The 19756-nt window shown below is 38.1% G+C and overlaps 1 protein-coding gene across 4 annotated transcripts in view; it reads right to left on the bottom strand.

Annotated features, from left to right (window-relative positions):
* The window catches only part of PRKCZ (protein kinase C zeta), a 40910-nt gene that overhangs the window by 19446 nt on the left and 1708 nt on the right, over positions 1–19756 (bottom strand). For 2 of the 4 annotated variants that reach the window (XM_039563965.1, XM_039563964.1), the window contains exons 3-6: positions 16619–16740; positions 14647–14736; positions 14216–14266; positions 1604–1689 (exon numbers count right to left, since the gene is read on the bottom strand). In XM_039563965.1, the coding sequence (XP_039419899.1) occupies positions 1604–1689; positions 14216–14266; positions 14647–14736; positions 16619–16740 (349 nt within the window). Of the gene's footprint in view, positions 1–1603; positions 1690–10483; positions 10738–10850; positions 11247–14215; positions 14267–14646; positions 14737–16618; positions 16741–19756 lie in introns of those variants that run through there. The other 2 variants (XM_010405856.4, XM_010405855.4) reach the window with 2 other exon arrangements.

Raw genomic sequence — 19756 nt, forward strand, 5'->3', positions numbered from 1 at the left:
AGAAAAACAACCCAAAAACTGCCTGATGAGAGGAAGCCTGGGACATCTATTGCCACCTCTTCCAAAATTCCTGGCCCATCAGGCTTCCTTCAGTGCCCTGTTATAGGTTTTGCAGCAGTAGTATTAAGACTAAATAAAATCTGTCAGGTGCTGGAAGCAGGGACAGGTCCCAGATTCCATCAGAAATCCAGGTAACCCTTTCATACCTCTCCAAAACACATGCAGTCAAAGCCATATCAAAGAGCTGACCTTTATGTTATGTTCAACAAGATTAAAGTTTAAATTTTTGCATGTGTTCATTTATCTGAATGATCTGAAAAACTTGCAAAAGGTTACTTTGAAGTAGGAATGAATTCTTAAGGCAGTACTCCAGTCTTAAAAATTCAATCAACACTAAAATCCGGTATCAAATTCAGTAATACAGATATGACCATAATTTCTCATTAATTTATCCATTTTAATGTCACATTTTACAGTTTATGTCAACCTGCTTACTAACTTCAGTTGGATGTGGTTTGTGTTCTGGCTTTGTATGATGTCATTTGTATGCAGGTATAAAAGCAGTCTTGTTTAGGATTGTGACATCCTAATGTGGGCATCCTAATAAGGTATCAAAATCTCACTGTGTATATTCACTATTCACCTCATTGCAATTAAAACATCATTATTTAGAGTATTATGGATTATTAATGTGGCAGTATGCATTCACAGGGTTTCAAAGAAACATGTTTTAACTACGTAACAAATAAACACAAAAATACACTTTTATACTATAAATTCTAAAATTGAGCTGGTATAGCATATTATACAAATCCATATGGTAATTCACAAATATGACATTTTTAATATATTTAGTGATAAAATGCTGAGTTTTAAGAGGCTTTTCCCTCTTTCAGTGCATTTTTGGGGTGAGGAATTTTAGGAAAAAATGCTAGATTCCATTTTTAGAAAAAGTGTCCCTGCTGAATGAAAGAGTTAACTCTTCTGAGGGCACTCAGTTTTGTGTGGAATTCCCCCAAGTACATTTGTATATATGCTGCAATACTTAGGCATAATGGGATAAGTGAAGGAGGTGTCTCAGCCTTAAAGCCACATTCACTTGCTTATGTGGATTAAACCAGACTCTCAAAATGCAGCTGTATTTTAGCTCAATAAAAAAAATCTTCTTAAAATTCTTTGATTGTGTAGTACCCCAGATTCTAAACAGTTAAAGCTCACATCAGCAGCTGTAACTTTTAAGGATGGCAAACTGTTCTGAAGGCAAAAGATTTTGCTAACAAGCAATCAAAAAAATCACAGAAGGAGTGGAGAAGGGAGAAGCTGCTCCAAGGAGGTATCAGCTTAAATAGTCACAAACCCAGTTTTTTAGAGACTTTAAAAATAAATAATTTCCACCAATCCTGTATTAACTCAAATTAAAACACTGCCAAGTTTTTCCTGATCGTTATGACTCGAATAACACTGCAGAGACCGAAATGACACATCAACAAGCATCCTGCTTTTCCTTTCTTTCCAACACTCCAGCACAGAAAAAGCACAGACTGAGCCAAACAATGAGCACAGAACATGAGCAAACCCCAACGTTTCATGCAACAGTACTCACTCTGTTAAAACGTTTGGCTTGAAACAAATGCCCATTCACTCGGTACAGCTTCCTCCATCTTCGGGCTCCCCGGCGGTAGATGGATTCTAGGGAAGAAACCAGAAAGGTGTAAAGCAGCAGCATGGCAGCCCAGCAGCACCACACACAGCAGGGTAAGCAAGTTGTGATTCAGAACAATCTTGCTTTCCTAAATATCAACGCACAGCCACAATCCCTGGGGATTTGGATTTTTTTTAAGGCGGCCGTGAGTGGCGGCTGGGGCAGGATGTGCTTTCACCACTGCCTCTCCCTTGCCTCCAGCCCTGTCTCTTTTCCCTCACATGATCATAATCCCGTTACAATTCCGTGCCTGCTCCGGCTCAGGTGAGAGGGACAGAGCTGTTAAAGGAACAGCTCCCTCGGGGAAATGGCACTGCTGCTCTCGCCCTGTCACCTTCCATGGACACGCACAAAGGATGTCTGGTACCGATAGCGTGAGACGTGTTTGGTACTGATAACACCTCACACATGCAACAGTGAACATGTTAGAAGTCTCAAGAGTTACATTATTTGACTTCATTTTTACCTTAACAGTAAACATTACCCAAAATATTTCTTCTGTTTGGGCAGTTCAAGTGCAGGTCCACAATTATTTTTAATATATTCTAAACATAACAAGAAATCATTTAAATCTGTTTAAGCCAAACCCAGCATGTACTCCAAGTTACTTTTGTTGTCGCTGTATACATACAGATGAGCAGTTTCTGCGTGACTGGCTAATTAGAGTTTTATATTTAATACTAAATGTTGTGCCACAGGGGTCCCTTTTAGAGTTGCTCACAGGTGTAAGGGTGACACAGCCAAGCCCTGCACACAACCAGCGTCAGCAGCCTCCCACAGCTGATACAGGTGGACACTGTGGGGTACAGGGCGGTATAAAGACTCTGACAGACCTATTTATAATTGACACTTTGTCAGAATGAAGCAGACTGTACATTTATAATCCTCAGAAATTAATGCAAAGCATCTTACATTTTCGTCTTTAATGTTACTTTCAAGTTTCAAACATCCACACTTTATCAAAGAGGAAGATTTTTTAATAGAAAAGCACACAGGTATTTTCTGTGTCAAATGATAATGCAAGTGGTAAAAAGTTTCTTTGTCAAGAAATTATTTTAACATTATATTGAGCAAGCCAAAACTCACAGGCTACTGACACGCAATGTGTGAACACTGGCTGCAATACTGGGTCTGATTTTAGACACTCTATTTTTGTCCTTCCAAAGGAAGCATTGAAGTTTCTGTGATTCCACGTATCTACAGTGCCAAATCCCCAAACATTCATACCTACTCTATTTGCATGTGCAAATGTTTACTGTGCAAGCATTTGAAACAGATACCGCACTATTACACTAATTGTTAACAATTTGGAAAAAGAAAACCCACCAGCTTCTCAAAGCAGCTAAAAGACTGCACACCAAAAGTGGCAAAGATAGTTTCTAGAACAGAGGTGTGAACTGGATACGGTCATTTGACTCAAACACCAATTCAAAATCTGACAAATATCAACTTTAAAGCAAACTTTTCTTGCAAAGAAAATTGAAATGAGAACCTGGCAAAATGACTGCAAAGTTTTTAACTAAAATATGCTCAAACACAAACACCAATGAAGAACCCTTCCACCATTTCTAGGGTGACTTTTCACCAAGAGGAAAAAATCTCCACAAGGATTTTTTTTTCCAAAATAGTTAATTAATTCATGAGACAAAGCACCATATGGAGACAACGTAATACATCTGTGATCTGAACATTAGCTTATCACTGACATGAGGAATATTAAGTGAATGATAAGTTAACGAGCAGCTTGCACTGATGAAGTCTGTAAATAGAGGAGCAAGTCACCTCCCTAATTAATGATAAATATTAAATCAAAGGCAGGATTTTATATCACGTACTTGTGAAGCAACAGTCTAACAAAAACTGAGCTTAATATAGACTAACTTTAAAAAGTAGGAACCCCTACAATTTACCCCTGGGACTGCCAGTGGCTCAGCACAGGGGCTGAGGCAAATCAATTCCCTGGCTCCAAAAGGGGCCAAGGTAAAAAATGAGAAAACACCGATCCCTGCAAGACACACCTTTATAGCACACGTTCTATTATTATTACACATTAAGATGAAATTGCTATGACAGAATAAAACACTCTTGTTCACTGAGGATCCAAAACTGGGACAAGTGGCTGATACACCACACGGTTGGGCTGCCAGAGACCTCAACCCCTGGAAAACTGAGCAGGCAGGAACGTTATGGAAGGGGACATCCTACCCAGAAACTCTCCCAAGGAAAATGACAGGCTATAAAAAGCAGTTTGTGTTTTCAAGATCATTGTTATTTTGAAGCATTATCAGCTACAAGTCCTAACTAGAGCTCTACTAGATCAAAGAAACCACCTTGAACAATAATCAGATTCATAAAATGGCAGTAAGTGCATACCTTGAATTAAGAAACAATTTATTGTCAGCGTTGTGTGAACAAAGCTCTAATCTGACTTTGCATCTCATCCCTACACTTCACACGGCAAAATGAACCCAAACAAAATTTTCAGGTACATGTTTCTAGAGCACTTCAGAATAAAACAAGGAACGGATTCCATGATTCCTCATAACCAAGAACTAAAACAAATTTTTACAGGATTGATACCAGCTACCTAGAAAGAGGAATGCCACCACAAAAGTCTGACTACTTAATTACTGAGCTTAATTAAAAGGGCTACTTTTTCATTTATTTCACAGTACACATCAGTTAACTCATTAAGGAGTTTGAGTTGGCTGCTTTAGGCTGAAGGAGATGATCTATCCCTAATTAAACAAAGTAATCTTTTCTTGATGATTAATATTTAGCACAAGACATTGCCTAATGAAAAAAAAAATCTTTTGAACCCTCATTTTGTATCTGAACAGGTTTAGAGAAAAAAAATCAAAATATATTTTAAGCTCTTAGCAGGGATAACAATTTTTAATTGGGGAACACAAATACATATTTTAAATACAATGAAGGTACAGAACTTTATCCACTTCCAAGATTGGAAAACTGAAAAAAAAAAAAAAAAAAACCAAAACACCACAGGCTTTTTCAGACTAAGAGTTCAAGGGAAATAAAAATACTCAAATCAAAATAAAATTAACCAGCTGCCTCTACCTAAAAAGCAGTGGGGAACAACTGGCTGTTGCTGCTGTGCAATTCTTCCCTCTGTTGTCAAACTGTGCAACTACATCACTAACAGTGATGCACAGGAAACCCTGGAAATAGATTTAATATTGCCTTTCCAATGACATTTTCTAGGGCTGGGTTGGGGTTATTTTCCTCATCTTTTAAAAAATATTGAAGAAAAAAGTTCTAAGGAACAACATGAACACACAAATAAAATTTAACTGTGGATATAAATGGACAAGCAACGTCCACTGTTCAGTGTTAATTCCAAATGAACTTATCTACAGAAGATACTCCCCAATTCCATAATGACGTCTGCAGAACTTCACAGAAAGGATGGGAACCTTGCCTCTAAAAATGCAACTTGGAAAAGCAGGGACAGATAGAAGAAGCACAATTATTTTCCAAATGACAACACAGTTGGTTTACACCAATGAGTGGCAGTAAGATGGCCACAAAAATTATTCCCTCTTCATCTGGATTTCCAAATGCAATTCCAAAGTCGGCTTTTATGCGATCCAATTCTAATGAAATCTGTTCCTATCCTGAGCACAGAGGTAATTTGCTATTGCTGCAAATCACTTCTCAGAGATTAATACAACTTGTTTACAGGCCAATTACCCGGCCTGCCAGCTGGACACTACCAGAATGCCCAGTTTTTGTTTTGTTCTTTTAATGTTGTGCTGAGCACACAAGTGAGCATTCTTTCAAAACCAACTCATGAATTACAAGGGGGAAATTGATACTGGCATTTCAGATAGACTGGACTTGATCAAGAAATTGCGTATCAAGGTAGAACACATTTTTGAGGACACTAAATTCCAAAGTACGCTTTGATAGTACATTGCCTGACATCTGTTATTTAATTTCCTACAAATAGTTACATTGAAACAATTTACATGCTTCAGAAAGCAATTTTAAGACATACATTGGATGTTATCTGGCCCTTCTTTTTATTATGAATAAGCTGCTATGTACAATTGAAGTTGGAAAATGAAAAGAGTATCCTTAACAAGATGGAGGTATTAAGTGCTTTGACCTCTTGCAGTTATTGCAAAATATTAAATGGCCAGAAGATGGCTTTTTAAAATTTAATTTAAGGCTGATTAGCACTTGGGAAACCATCTACCCATCCTTTTCTTTTCCAACAGACACTAAAATTAACTACAAAGTCAGAGCAACCTCTGTGAAGAAAAGGCACAGTTAAGACAGCAACAATGACCGAGGAAATGTAGGATCAGTGGAGAACCAACAAGGAAACAAATGTCCCACAGACCAGCACTATCTACCCAGCATTTATTGCAGCACAGCTGGGTGAATATCCCTCCCCACTGCCTTAGAAGGGGCAGCTGAGTCCTACACCTGCACTGCACACACACACACCCAGTGCTCCCTCATGCCTGAGCTCTTGGATGCTCACCTTCAAATCCTGCTGCCAAAATGGCTCCGTGGCACTGCAAGGTGACAAAGTCACATCTCCAAAGACAATGCCACAAATAAAACAGCACTAACAGCTCATTTAGAGCGAGTCTCTGACTCGTAAGTCTGTGATTTAATGTGCAATTTATCAGATGTACTTGAAAACAACAAAGTATACCAAGTGTTACTCAAGAAATCATCGCTAAGTCCAGTCAGTGGCTGCAGCGACCATATCCTGGTTCTGAGCATTTCTGGGCACATCAGTGACCACAACTTGCTGATGTCCTTCCCTCCTGAGACTCTTGTGCTGACACATCTGCTGTTTGCAAGGCTGTCCCAGACACAGGATAAAATGCTGCTCTAATTTGAAAGAATGTTATGAAAGGGCCACAAGAGAGCTGGTGGTGGATCCTTGCTTCTGAAGGTGATTAACATTTTTGTTTAGGAAAGAAAAAAGGTTCATATTTTCCCTTTTCTAACTGGGCCCTCTAAGCAATTTTCAATTCACACACACCCTTTCCTGATGTGCAGTTGGCTCCTCTGGTTACAAAGACAGTGGTCACATGAACCCCAAAACCAAACTTGCATTGCATGGTTAATAGTAAGTCCAAAGGCTTCTTTTGATGATTGCATCATTTATTCTCCCAAAATAAAAATCACTTCCATTAAAATATTTACTACAATGAAAAGTGAATTTAATGTTCTATTAGCATCATTTAAAAGCTGCATTAAAATGTTTGATCAAGCTGAAAGAGTACTGAGCCAGTACTTATTTAAATGATTTAATTCTTTAATTTAGCTAACTTAGGACTGAAGTAGACCAAAATGAAGTTCTGAACATAATATGCAATCTGTAGCATCTGCATCCACTTTCAGACCACTGTTTTGTTCTTAAACAAACCTCTACTCTTAGTACATGCATGGAACTTTCTATTATAAATAAAAGCCTGATAACAGAAAGTCTCTGTCTTGTATACACCCTGGAGTCACTGAAGAAAGCTACCAAAAAAGTCAGGATCAACCCAATGACATTTGCTGCAGGAATTTGGTTCTGCTGTACCTCATCAGCAGCCTGCATGATTTAAGACTGGCTGGGACCTGACAGCACACATTTTCTAGAAAATGTTCATCCTTTGATAACATGTAATTCATATAATTGAAAGCGGGGAGAAGTCCAGTTCTCGTGACTGAGAGCAATCAGAAGGAACCAAATCCAGATTGTTCAAGTATCATCAGTTAAAACTTGGTCAGATCTAGTTTTCACCTAGTCCTATTTTTTTATCTTATAAAGCAAATTATGAAATGTCTATTGAAAAGGTCAAAGGAAAAACAAAAAGCTAACTACTGACAAATCACTGAGAAAACATTTTAGAAGACTTTGTTGTAAGAGTCCCATTTTCCCAGGGCTTCTTGTCCTTTAGAAAATGGTAAACTAATTTCTCTTATCCTATGCCAAACATGATTTTTAAATTAATTTTAGCATATTGCATCAATGTCTTTGTCTAAGTTGAAGTCCTAGTCTTCTCTCCTTGCATTGAAACATTCCACTGGCTGTGGCCTGTCCCGTACACCCAATTTCCCCCTCATTTCACAGTTACCTGGGCAATTCTACTTGTATTGCAAACTGCTATTGCACATGAAGCTGATCATCACAGAACTACCAAAAGTTTCCAGAACATGTGCTTGGAATGAAACTGAAATGAAGGTTTGGTAACTTTTTATCAGAGTTGACAAAGTAAAGAACAGGGAGTCTTGTGCCAGTCACAGGGCTTCTGTACTGCTTTGCTGAAGAGCCCTAGATGAGAACCTAAATTATTGGAAGAAGCATAGAACAGCATTATTAGTAGTAGTAACTTATTGTAAAAGTAAAGGCCATACTAAAATCCTACAGTATTGCCTTCAAATAGTTTCTGGTTTCCTTTTAAACATGTCCCCAGCTGGCAATTCAAGGACAAGCCCTAACAGATGCAGAAGAAATAGCAATGGAACTCGAGTTACAAATGAGGCACTTTCTGGTCAATATTAAGATGATCAGTTTGTCCTTTTTCCACTCCCCAAGGCAGCACCTTCCCCATGTGGTTTCAGGATGAACTGCACAGTCTGCTCACCCCTTCTCTCCCTGACTTATCAGGGCTCTCCTGTGCCTCTCCTGGGAGCCACCCTGTCAGCAAGCCTCAAGTCAGCTGCTTTTTCCTTTATTTACCACCCAGATTTGTACTACTGCAAGCCCTCAGTGGCTACAACAACTGCTATCACAGCCTCCCAAGGTTTGCTCCTGGTGCTCTCCATTCCAAATGAGCAGCACCTGGAATCTCACACACACTCTGGTTTCTCACAGAGCAACTCCAAAATCCAGGAGATGAATGCTGAAGAGCCCATTTACCTGCCCTGCAGGCCTCTGCTGTTAATTCTGTGGCTCAGTTCAACATAAAAAACCATAACTTGCATAGAGCAACTAATTTCCAAAAGTATTACACAGAACCCAAGTATAATAATACATAATTAACTATGACCATATAAATGAGGAGGTTACGTATTAAACAGCTCTTCCAAGCTACTGAAACACACAGGCCTAACTGAGGTTTAACAGGCCCACAGGTGTTCACTAATTCCAGCAAAACCAAAAAGCTTCATCACCTCCTTGCCCATTTGGTTACCCAAGTGCCGGAATATCAAGAGTGGATTTACCACCTTATAAGAAGATGAGACATAACACAGGGAGAGGAACTAGACATTACATCAAGGAGAAGCTTTCTGAAACTAGCTGACATCCTTTCTGCATTTAATATACTACATTCTGAGTAACAGTTAGGAGAACGGGGAAGCGGAATAAATAAAAAAAGAACACAGATTATTTGCTATGACACCTTAAAAACAAGCTCAAGCATTCCTTAGTCCATTGTATTCTTAGGCTATGGTTTATAAATTGGAATACAAACATCTGCTAAGACACCCAGTACCTTTAAATAAGGGCAGATTTCAAATCCCACAATCAGACTTGTGCTTTATAATTTTACGCCTCAATTAAAAAAAGGGAGGTCCAGCCCTTTATTCTTCACTGGACATTACATAGCTAAGAAAACTGTTGAAATTATTTTAGAATTAAAAATCATGAAATGATTATAAGCAAACCAGACCTTTAACTACAATTCTGTTCTCAGTAACTTATGCTGCCTCACAATCTGTCTCTTTTTCAAATAAGTCACGTATGACACAAATGTGGTGCAGTTAAGACAGAGGAAGAGATTTCAGGTATTCTTGAGAAACTATGACACAGCTATTTTCAAATCCTAAACAAGAATATCTTACATTAAAATAGTACAGTCCCCCCCTCCCCCTCAGTTCAATTACTAAAAACCAGGAGAGGGTTACTAGCAGTTTCAAAATTGCCTAATTATCCAGTGCAATCCAATCTACGTCTTCAGAACAGTCTCTGTGGTGGCAATAGTTCCTTTCTTCATTGGGGGATTAAATTGGTTCACGTGCTCTGAATAACCTAATCACTGCTGCCAATACAGTAACAAATGAAGGGAAAAACCTGCCTTATGAGCTAGAAAAATATTTACAGGCCACACTACTCCAGCAAGAAGCCTTTTAGAGCTATTTCATAGTATCAGGCAGAACACAAAGCAAAATCAAATATCTATACCTAAAATAAAAAGCTCACGACAACAATTAGGTTACTAAGATACCTTTACTCGAGCCTATGATGAAATTTTCAAGAAAGATGGCTTGGGGGGAAAATGAAGCCCAAACACCTAATGCTAAAATACTGAGCAGATAAACAAAGAGCATAGGAGACATGCACAACACAGTGTAATCATTACCAAAAAACAAGGCAGCAAAATCAGCCAAAAATATTAGAGAATGAAAACTATCACACTAATGTCATAATTACTAAAACATTAAAAACATATTAATTCCTTTTTGTTAATTAATTTAAAGGTTTCCTAGTCTGCATTCTTCTATTTAATGAAGCCAACAGCAAAACAACCCTAAAATTTGCTGGCACTAGCTACCCAAATCCAACATGAATTTTAATATTAAATACACAGATCTATTTGTTAAGCAGAAGTGAACTAGCACAGTTTGTTCTGACAATATTAGAAACTAACTACCCCTTAATTCAAAACAAGTATTTCACAATTTAAAAACAGCCATCTATAACAATCCACTAAGCAGAATTCAACAAATAGGCCTCAGAAAAGGATGCTCCTAAATGGTTAGTCTTTAGATCAGCAATCCTACAATAAACAGGCCCTGAGCACATACCGTCAGGGTTTTTGGGATACATTTCTTTCATTAATCTCCAATATTAGCGGCAGCAGCATCACTCACTCTTCCATTCCTTTCCTCCTAAAATACATTCCCCAGGAGTCCTTTCAATGCAATTTTATCAGCATTTCCAGGAGGTCTCTCAGCCACATCCCTACGCACAGAGGCAGCGGCAATCTCTGCATTTGTAACAATCCATGGCTGCAAAGGAGGGTGGCAGGCACAGCGACTGTACCATAACCAAAATGCTGAGTTCTCTTCTCTCCTGCAGCACACGTACACACAGCCCGCGTCAGTGCCCGCCGCTCACAACAGCAACCACAATGATGACACAAAATCTACAGAAAAAGCATGCATTACTCACTGGGTTTTATTCTTTAGCCTCTTCAGCATGTAATTCTTTACAATGTAGTAGGTATGAAATGAAACATTTTCTCTTTATTCCACAGATGCCGCTGTGTGAATACCATTAGACACCAAGGACAATAGGCAGGATCAGCTCGAACATTAAGAGCAAATATTTAATGGAAGACTGGTTACTCCCGTCTCTCCCTTTCACATCTCTGCCTCATGTATCCAGGCACGGGTGGTACTGGCTCCCTTGAGAGGCTGTAGCTAGCAGCTGAGGCACAACTAAAACATGGCATGGATGTCAAGGAGCTGATGTCACCAAAACAAGTATTTCTCTGATAAACCCGGCAATTCCGTCAGGGAAGTCCTGCAAATCGATGGAAATTGTTCAGCTGGACGTGCTGTGTTACACAATGCACTGCAGCACCAAGAGTGATAAATCAGATCAAGCTCTGTCAGCATAAATAAGCTGAGACTTCAATAACTAAGTTATAAAACTGCCAATCAGCTGCTGGGATCCACACACACTATCAGGAGCGCTGGCACTTCGGGGCACAGGAGAGAACACACCAAACACCTCTGAAACAACCTTGTTTCATTCAATTCTGAAAGGACAGCTCATCTACTGAAAAAATAAAAGTTAAATGCAAGACTGGTCTAGAAGTCTGCCATCTTTATCAGGAAACACCGATCAAGCACCCAAGGCTCCAGTCCAGCAGATGCTGGGAACGCCTCCGAGAGGTCACATTCAGTGTCTGGGAAGGGATGGGAGATGTTTCAGCCATGCTGTCAGCTCAGCCATACAGCAGCACTGCCAGCACAGGTTAGCTCAGGGAAAAGGGGCTGTTTGTACACCACAGCTGTGCACCTACGCTGGGAGCTGGGGCTGGCTCCAACAAAAAGCACAGAAATTCAGGAGCAAAGGAATACAGAGACAATACAAGTGCAGATGCTGGAGACTGCATATTTTGTCTCAGACAGCACCACATCAATATAAGAACAAAGGTTCTTCAAGCACAGAAATAACTTTCCTTAAGTCATGCAAAAAGAATTGAAATATTAGTTATGTGGTTTATTTCATTACTGGATTACAGGCTCTTATTTCAAGCTTTGCTGGCTGGTACAATCTCAAGACCATATCAATTTAACAAAGGTGAGGATAGATAGCAACTCTACCATTAAATTTCAAGGTAAATGCAAACCCTTCAGTCTGTATTCCTCCACTCTTCTTCCAAAGTATTATTGTTCTGAAGGAGCTGGAAAGAAAAACCCTACAATCCTACAGAAATACAGATTTGCACTTCAGAAGATCACAAACTATTGGAAAGAGCCACTCCGTGACCTAACATGGACACATCTGAGCAATAGATTGGAAATGCAATTATTTCACAATTGAATAGTTTTATTTAAAAGCTCCATTTCAAACTGTCTGTAGTTCTGCAACAAACCAGCAATCCACACTTAGAACTGCTAATTTAAGTAGAAGCTCATTTTGGATAGACCAACTAGCTCACTGTTTATTTGTCTCTGGAAAAAACCTGAGGCAAACTCATAAGCTCCTTTATAGTGCAAACATGATGCTCCAGAAAACATATACATAAATTACATAACATTCTCACTTTTAAAAGGATTTTCTATGAACATAACTACAGCATAAAGACACAAAATAAGAATTTGAAATATGATTAATAAATTCTGAAGCAAGGACAATATTTCAATCCTGACAAAATAAACAGTCCCTTAAATCAACTGTCTCACCAATACCAGTAACACTTCCATACAGTCCAAGTGCAGTGCAGATGTTTGTCGTGGGCCTTTGGCTAACAAGCAACAGTACTGAATGTATTAGTCTATGCTAAGTTACCATTTAAATACAATTTAACAGCTCTACTGCAAAAAAAAGTTATACCTAGGCCACAAGACCCAATTTCCATGCAGACCTCACAGATGCAGAGAGGTAATGTGCATCAAATTAATTCATGAACCCATGAGAAACCTGACCAGAGATCCCTTATCAAGCACACCCAACTAAACAGGCTTTTTAAACAATCTGAGTGTGATTCAACGTGACCTGTAAAACCACATAGGGAGAAATACCCTACAGACACAATAACCAGGTCATCTGAGCCACACTCAGCTGTGCTTTCTGTAGTTCGTCTCGTGGCTTGAGAGAACTAAAACTTCTAACAAATTAACACAAAAAACTTTCCTACTAGAATATCTACCCTTTTAATGAGTTCATTAAATTAAATGTCTCAGGGATAATTTTTTTAACTCTTCTAATCAGAGTAGAAGACAGTTTTTATCTGTTGTCCTTGTTCAGCAAATTACAGAAAATAATGTTGCACATTTACTTTTTTTTTCCCTTTCTAAAAGACAATTTTAATAACCTAGTCAACACAACAGCTTACCTGGGTTTCACATTTAACCTTTCATCTACTGTAGTTTAAATGTAGAAAATCATATTTGAACTTCAACTTTTTGGTATTTGTTTCACCTCTCTCCATCTTCATAGAAGTTCTCAATAGAGCAATTACTAGTATATTAGTATTATTTCTCTGATTAAAAATATTATTCACAACTATTATCACTGCACTACTCATCTTTAGCCAGTCTGTGTCAGTGTAAATCCTGATCAACTTTTCTCCTAGTATTCATTACTTGCTTTTATCAGCAATTAATTTTATCTCCTCTTATATTTCTCAAAGAGAAGAGCAAAGGTCCTTGAAATTCTTCAGTCAGGTTTTCTTTATACTCCTGTGAGCAGCCAAGCATCATCTGGTACCTTTGGCACCCAATTATTCCCATTCTTTTCCTTAACATTTACCAAGATATGAACTAATGTCCTGATGCCATCCCTCTGTAATGAAAACTGACTATACAGCTATTTAGTCCTTTTATCCCTGTGCAGTTCAGGCCATTGAAATACACGTAAACCATATCAATTATGTGTCCTTCCTCTGGGGGTTTATCTACCTCTCACAGGATTATTTTTATAGAGATTAATAACCTTTTTATTAAAATGGCTGTATCTCCCTCTTCAGTACATCATTTCTTTTCCCTCAAAGTTACAAAGCCAAAAGAACCACAAAAAAAGCAAAGGCCTACGTTATATGCATCTAAAATCCTGTTGTCTCTTCCTCCCAATATATCAACTACAAAAACCAGCATTAATCCTCAGAAACATTAAAACACTGCTCCAACATTGATTTATGCAATGTCTCTGTTGACAAAATGTAAAATATTTTGCATTCTTTTAAGAAAAAAACCCAGATATACACACATGTAGCACCAGATTACGAAAATCTTTTAATTTATTTCTTTTCCATGTAACCAAAAAGAAATTTAGCTAGAATTTGATAACATTTTAGTACTCACGATCTTCTCCTGGACAAGGCATGCCGGGTTTCTCTGGAGTACTTGGGAAAACTAAAACAAAAACATTAGATTTTTAAGATAAAAGATTCTCAGTAGTACTTTTTCCTTAATTCTTGAATATATTTACACACAGACAGTTTTTGGAAGCCTTTAAATAATTCTACATGAGAAATGATGCAATCAAAATTTGGTTCCAGACTGGCAGGAGCTTATACTGGAGCAAAGCATTAACAAATCTGTGCAGTGCAGAACTCAAAGCCTCCTGCACAGTTTCAGCTCTGGGCTCCAGCTCCTTCTTCAGCATCAAACTACAGGGCAGCAGCTACACAAAGAAGGATACTTGACAGGCAAGGGAGTCACTCCAACCTCACACTTAAGCAGCTGTTGGGATTATCAGACACACAGGGGTTCCTGAACTGTGCAATACTTGCCATGAATAATCAGCCCTTCACCTCTGTTCTGACAATACAAACGGAAGGCTTCCTCCAGCTCCATCTGAGATGAGATGGTACAGGGGTCACCTAACAAAAAAAAGCAACACACAGGCAAATTTACCACTGAAGAATTCAGTGGAGAATTTCAACCAGTAAAAAAATGTAGCAGCTTCAAGTATTGCCTTTCTTTCAACCACTTGATATTAAGCGGGCATTTTGATCAAAGCCAAAATGGAGCAACACAATTATTCCTTACAATTTTACCAAAATTGAGTAGACAGAACTATCCTATAGGATAACAAAAAAATAAGTGAATAGATATGCTTAAAGATCCCCCCCATTTTCTTGTTGTCTGCTTGCAGTCACATTATCAGCATTACCTTGGAAGGGTTATTTTTGTTAAAACTGGATAATTAATCCATAAATCCACTTAACCAGATACACGTAAAGTACAGTACGTCACCATGCACTGAGAGCACGCAAAGAAGCAAGGGTGTCACTCTGAACCCCTGTCCCCTTGTGGAACAGCCACCTTCCTGCAGCACACCTTGGGTGACACGTGACCTTATGATATCCAGGCCAAGTGATGACACCAGTGTCAAGCCACATATTAAACTTTAATTTCTTATTTTCAAAAAACGTTCTCCTTTTGTAAAAAGATGAATCCAGGGCCCAGCTATCCCTGTTTGAAGGCCACTGCTGTTGATGACTTATAAATGTAGCAATAATACAATATGAAAGACAAAATAATTATTTATGCTGCAAATCAACAATCCATATTCCTAATAAGTTTATGGGATTTTATCATGAGTGAGCTATTCATAGTTCAAACCTTTTGGATCTTGTCAAAAACAAAGATACACTATAAAAGCCCAACAGAAAATCTATTTTCTTCATCTGTTGGTATGTTTTGTTTATTCATTAAGCCATCGGCAATTGTTTGCTTTTAGTTAGTTCAAAGAGAACATCTGTTTGTGCAATCAGTCCAATGAACTTAAATTCCATGTGGCAGTAAGTGGAAACACTCAAATGCAGAAATAGGATAACTCACAAAACCCGGGAGGATTGAGGACAGCCAACACAGCAGATTGGCTGAAACTTAACAGCTCAGACCCAGGAATCAGAAAAAGGTTGTACAGGTATGCATTTAACCAATGCATTTCCAAGAGGAAAACAGTTAGTAGAATGGAGAATAAATAAATTTGTTGTTTTAGTTTAAGTAAGCTTCAAAAAGCCAATGCAAAAGAGAGCCCAACCAAGAAACACTTAACAGGACTCATGTCTTGGAATCCTCCAACTCGAAACTCATGGGGTTTTCTTCTTCCCTGCAATAATCTTCCTTTATTAGCAGGCATGCAGTTCAACCTGCTAAGCACCAGCAATGTAATTATCTTCCATGTCCTTCTGATCAGGTTACTTTTTATTACACCACCATTAAACTGAGGTTGGTACAGTTGCCTCTGTCCTTCTTAGTATTCAAAAGATAAAGAGTAAAATTTAAAAATCTTAATACTACTCCTTGGTGTCTTAAAAAGGGCTGAGTCTTCTTTGACTACCAGCTACCTCCTTCCAAGGTCATTACTTTGAAATTCCATTCACTCAAACAACACTATCAGCTAAGAGAGCTATTAGAAAAACCAAAACACACCATTACAAATATTGGCCAAACCAGTTTAGTATTTGCCCACCTTTCTGCACTCAGTTCTAGTTCTGCAGCCATGGCTTTGACATGCTGCAGAGGGGTTGTACAAAGCCTCATTTCTACAGAAGTGAATTCAAGTGCTACTGCAACCAACCCTGATGTCTTGAGTCTCATTTCTCCAAGCTTCCTGCTCTATGACAGTTCTGTAGCTAGGTACTTAGAAACAAAAAAACTCCACAGTGTGACATTTGTTTATACAAGTTCCTCAATGCCCCTTCTCTGTACCACAGTGAACAACAAATCCTAAGAAGTATTTTAGTCCAATACCTTCATCATCAATCCACTTGAGGGTAATTGGCTGTTCCTGTTGCAAGTTACACATCTCGTGCACTTCATCACAAAGTTCAGCATAGCTCATTGATGCATCCAAATTTGTTATCAGGATGTCCCTGCAGAAGATGAAAACATCAGGTTTTATCAGAAAACACCTGCACATTCCATGCATATACTTGGTTCCATCTATGGACACGAAGCTGCAGAATCATACAGAATGAGCACTCCTCATAGAAAATGCTCCCACTGTACCAGCAGGATTACATGCCACAGTGCTTAAGTTAAATACTTCAGTATGGAGGAAATAAATGTGTTAATTACCCATCTTTAATGCGTGTTTACTTGGGTGAGCCAAGCTCCCTTATTATAATTATCAGTGTCTGAAGCGTGGTTAAAAAACAAACCAGAAGCTTTCATAATAATTAGATGTTTTTTATCCAGGTACTTCTTCCATCAGAAGATAAATAAAGTCTCAATTATTGGAAAATCCTTTTAAACTGTAGGCTTTTCCTCACATCCTCTCTATTGTTAGAGATGAAGCTTTGATTGGGTGAATTCTTAAAAGATGTAATTACAGGAAAATTCAGATAAAAATCTTACTCAAATTCTGCATCTTGCACTCTACCTTTGTAGTGTTTAGAGAACATGACCCCAAAACTGAACTCTCTATGTAAACTATACATTATCTCAGAAATTTGTGACAATAACTTCTGATATAATGAGAGTCCACAAGTCCTGTCAAAGCAGGTCAAATATTGAAGAAAGGAAAAAAGATTACACAAAACAAAATCTGATAATACAAACAAGAATTTCTACTATTTAAAAAATATTTTTCAAATAACTGACTCTGGGAAATCAACTAATAAACAAGTGCAAAAAGAAACAGGAGATGAACTTCAGTCATTTCACTGCCTTCAAAACCTTCCAGAGGACAATTAGAAAGCAGTTTTGTAGTTAATGGCTACATGCATGTATAATTCTTTCCCCTCTTAGTTTAGCCCAGCAAACATATCAGGAGTTGTCCAATATGACTGAGATAATTTTCCTATTTCCTTACTGTGGGACAAGTCATTTTAGAAAAAACGTTATACAACATATTCTGCCTACTTGTGTTTTTCAGCCAGCAGTTGAATCCTACTACACTAAAATAAGAAACTTGAATTCTACAACTTACATTTTAAATTATATGCATTAATGCATTGCCATTTTGCCTTTGCTGAGAAAAATTACTATAAGCAAAGCTCTAAAACAGTCATCTTAAAGAACTGCACTGTTTCAAATTCAGATTAAAAGCACTGCTACCTGTTCAAGTGTATCTTTAATTTACACTTCGTAAAGCTCTCAAAGAACAGCAGCTTAATAATTCTTCATAACAGCAATAGCAAAAGAAGTATGTATGCTACTTGCTAACCTGTAAATCCATCATCCACAACACTGAGAGCTGCCAGGTGAGGTTGAGTTTAAGGACATTTCCCTATCAAAGAAGTCATGTTTTATGCATTTATAAACGTAAGAGACCAAACTAGTTCTCACAGCAATGTTTGAGGGCTGGTGCAATGCCTTGCCCCAAGACAAGGTCACCAACAAACACAGCTCGTTATTTAATGCATGCCACCATGAGCCACTCATGAAATCAAGCAGCTGTAGATCTGTGGTAACCATGGACAATCACACTTTCACAAGTATCTACATAATATTCAAGGACTGAAAATACACTGTAAGACAACATTCTAACTATGCACACTACAAACTCCAAATACAGCCAGAAACTACTAATCAACCTTGAATTGTTAAAATTATTATAACAGACGTCATTCTACAGGTAAATTAACGAACTTCATAGCCATGATGCCCACGTTCCTTTGAGATTTACTGTATTTAATCTTAACCTCTCTGCAGCCACATCAGGCAATCAGGGCACAGGGAAGTGAAAGCCGTTCCTTGTTTAACACTAAATAATCCCACGGCATGCTTTTTAAAAAAAAAAAATACTTGAAACTGGACACTACAGAGTAATATGAAGAGCTAATGACCAGTAAGTTCTGTATGAGCAGCTACAGCAAGAAAAGTCATTCCCATTGACAGATCAAACATGTCACCACTTAGAACCAAGATAACACACAGCAAACCAGGCTGCACCACTGCTCTGTTTCAGTGATTTCAAATAACCAGGTATAAACTAGAGAGGCAACTTGTGTAATTCTTGTTTCATTATTGCAGTTACTTAGTTTTCTTTTGTAATCTATCTGGCAGTTCTTTCCACTGTGCTATGTTAGGAACTCCGTCACACCCAGAAACAGAAATACCTGAGATACTGGGCCTCCAGAGATACACTCAACATTCACATGTTTCAAATTTCCTCATGCTCAGATTTCTAACTGAGATTACAATATGGCATCTGTACTATTATTTTAATTTTAGCAGCTACTTGAACAGGTTTGTCCCAAATTCTGAAGTTGCCCAGCATCAATGATTTCCTGAAGTCTGTCAAACTTGTTCAAAAGCTGAGCGTAGTACTGCAATGGAGATACTGAGATGATCAGTTATAGAGGCTATAACGCTAAAAAGAGTCAGTTTTAACTCACACAATTTGATCAGCAGAACAAAAACAAAATTCATAGAGCTTGGAACTCTTGTTTGTAAATTGACTTCTACAGACTTCACAGCTAATGCAAAAGACTGAATGTAGTGTTGCAGGAAAAACTACAGTAGTTTATTGTAAAACATGGTAATAATTACTTGACTTCTAACATTGACACAATTATTATCACCTCCCCCAATTCTGCACAGACAAGTTCCACAGACACACTCCTTTCACTTTATATCAGCACTACCTGCCAGCAAGGCACCCCAAATTATTTACACCCAGTTCTACTGGTGTTTATAGTGCCTTCCCTTAAGTAGCTGAGGCAGCTCTCCTACTGCATTACCACATTAATTCAATTGCTCTAGAATTCTAAACTCAGGACCTCAAACTACACGGCATTGATAAGCAGATGAGTTTAAAAAGCAAGCATTTTGTTTTCAATAAAATTTGTGAAGTGATTTTCATAACTACATTCAAAACAGCATTTTTCTACACCATAATGTAAGAACAATCACAGTAGTAGCTACATTTACTTATTTAGCAGT

Source organism: Corvus cornix, chromosome 21 (assembly GCF_000738735.6).
Source record: "Corvus cornix cornix isolate S_Up_H32 chromosome 21, ASM73873v5, whole genome shotgun sequence".
Classification (NCBI taxonomy): Eukaryota; Metazoa; Chordata; class Aves; order Passeriformes; family Corvidae; genus Corvus; species Corvus cornix.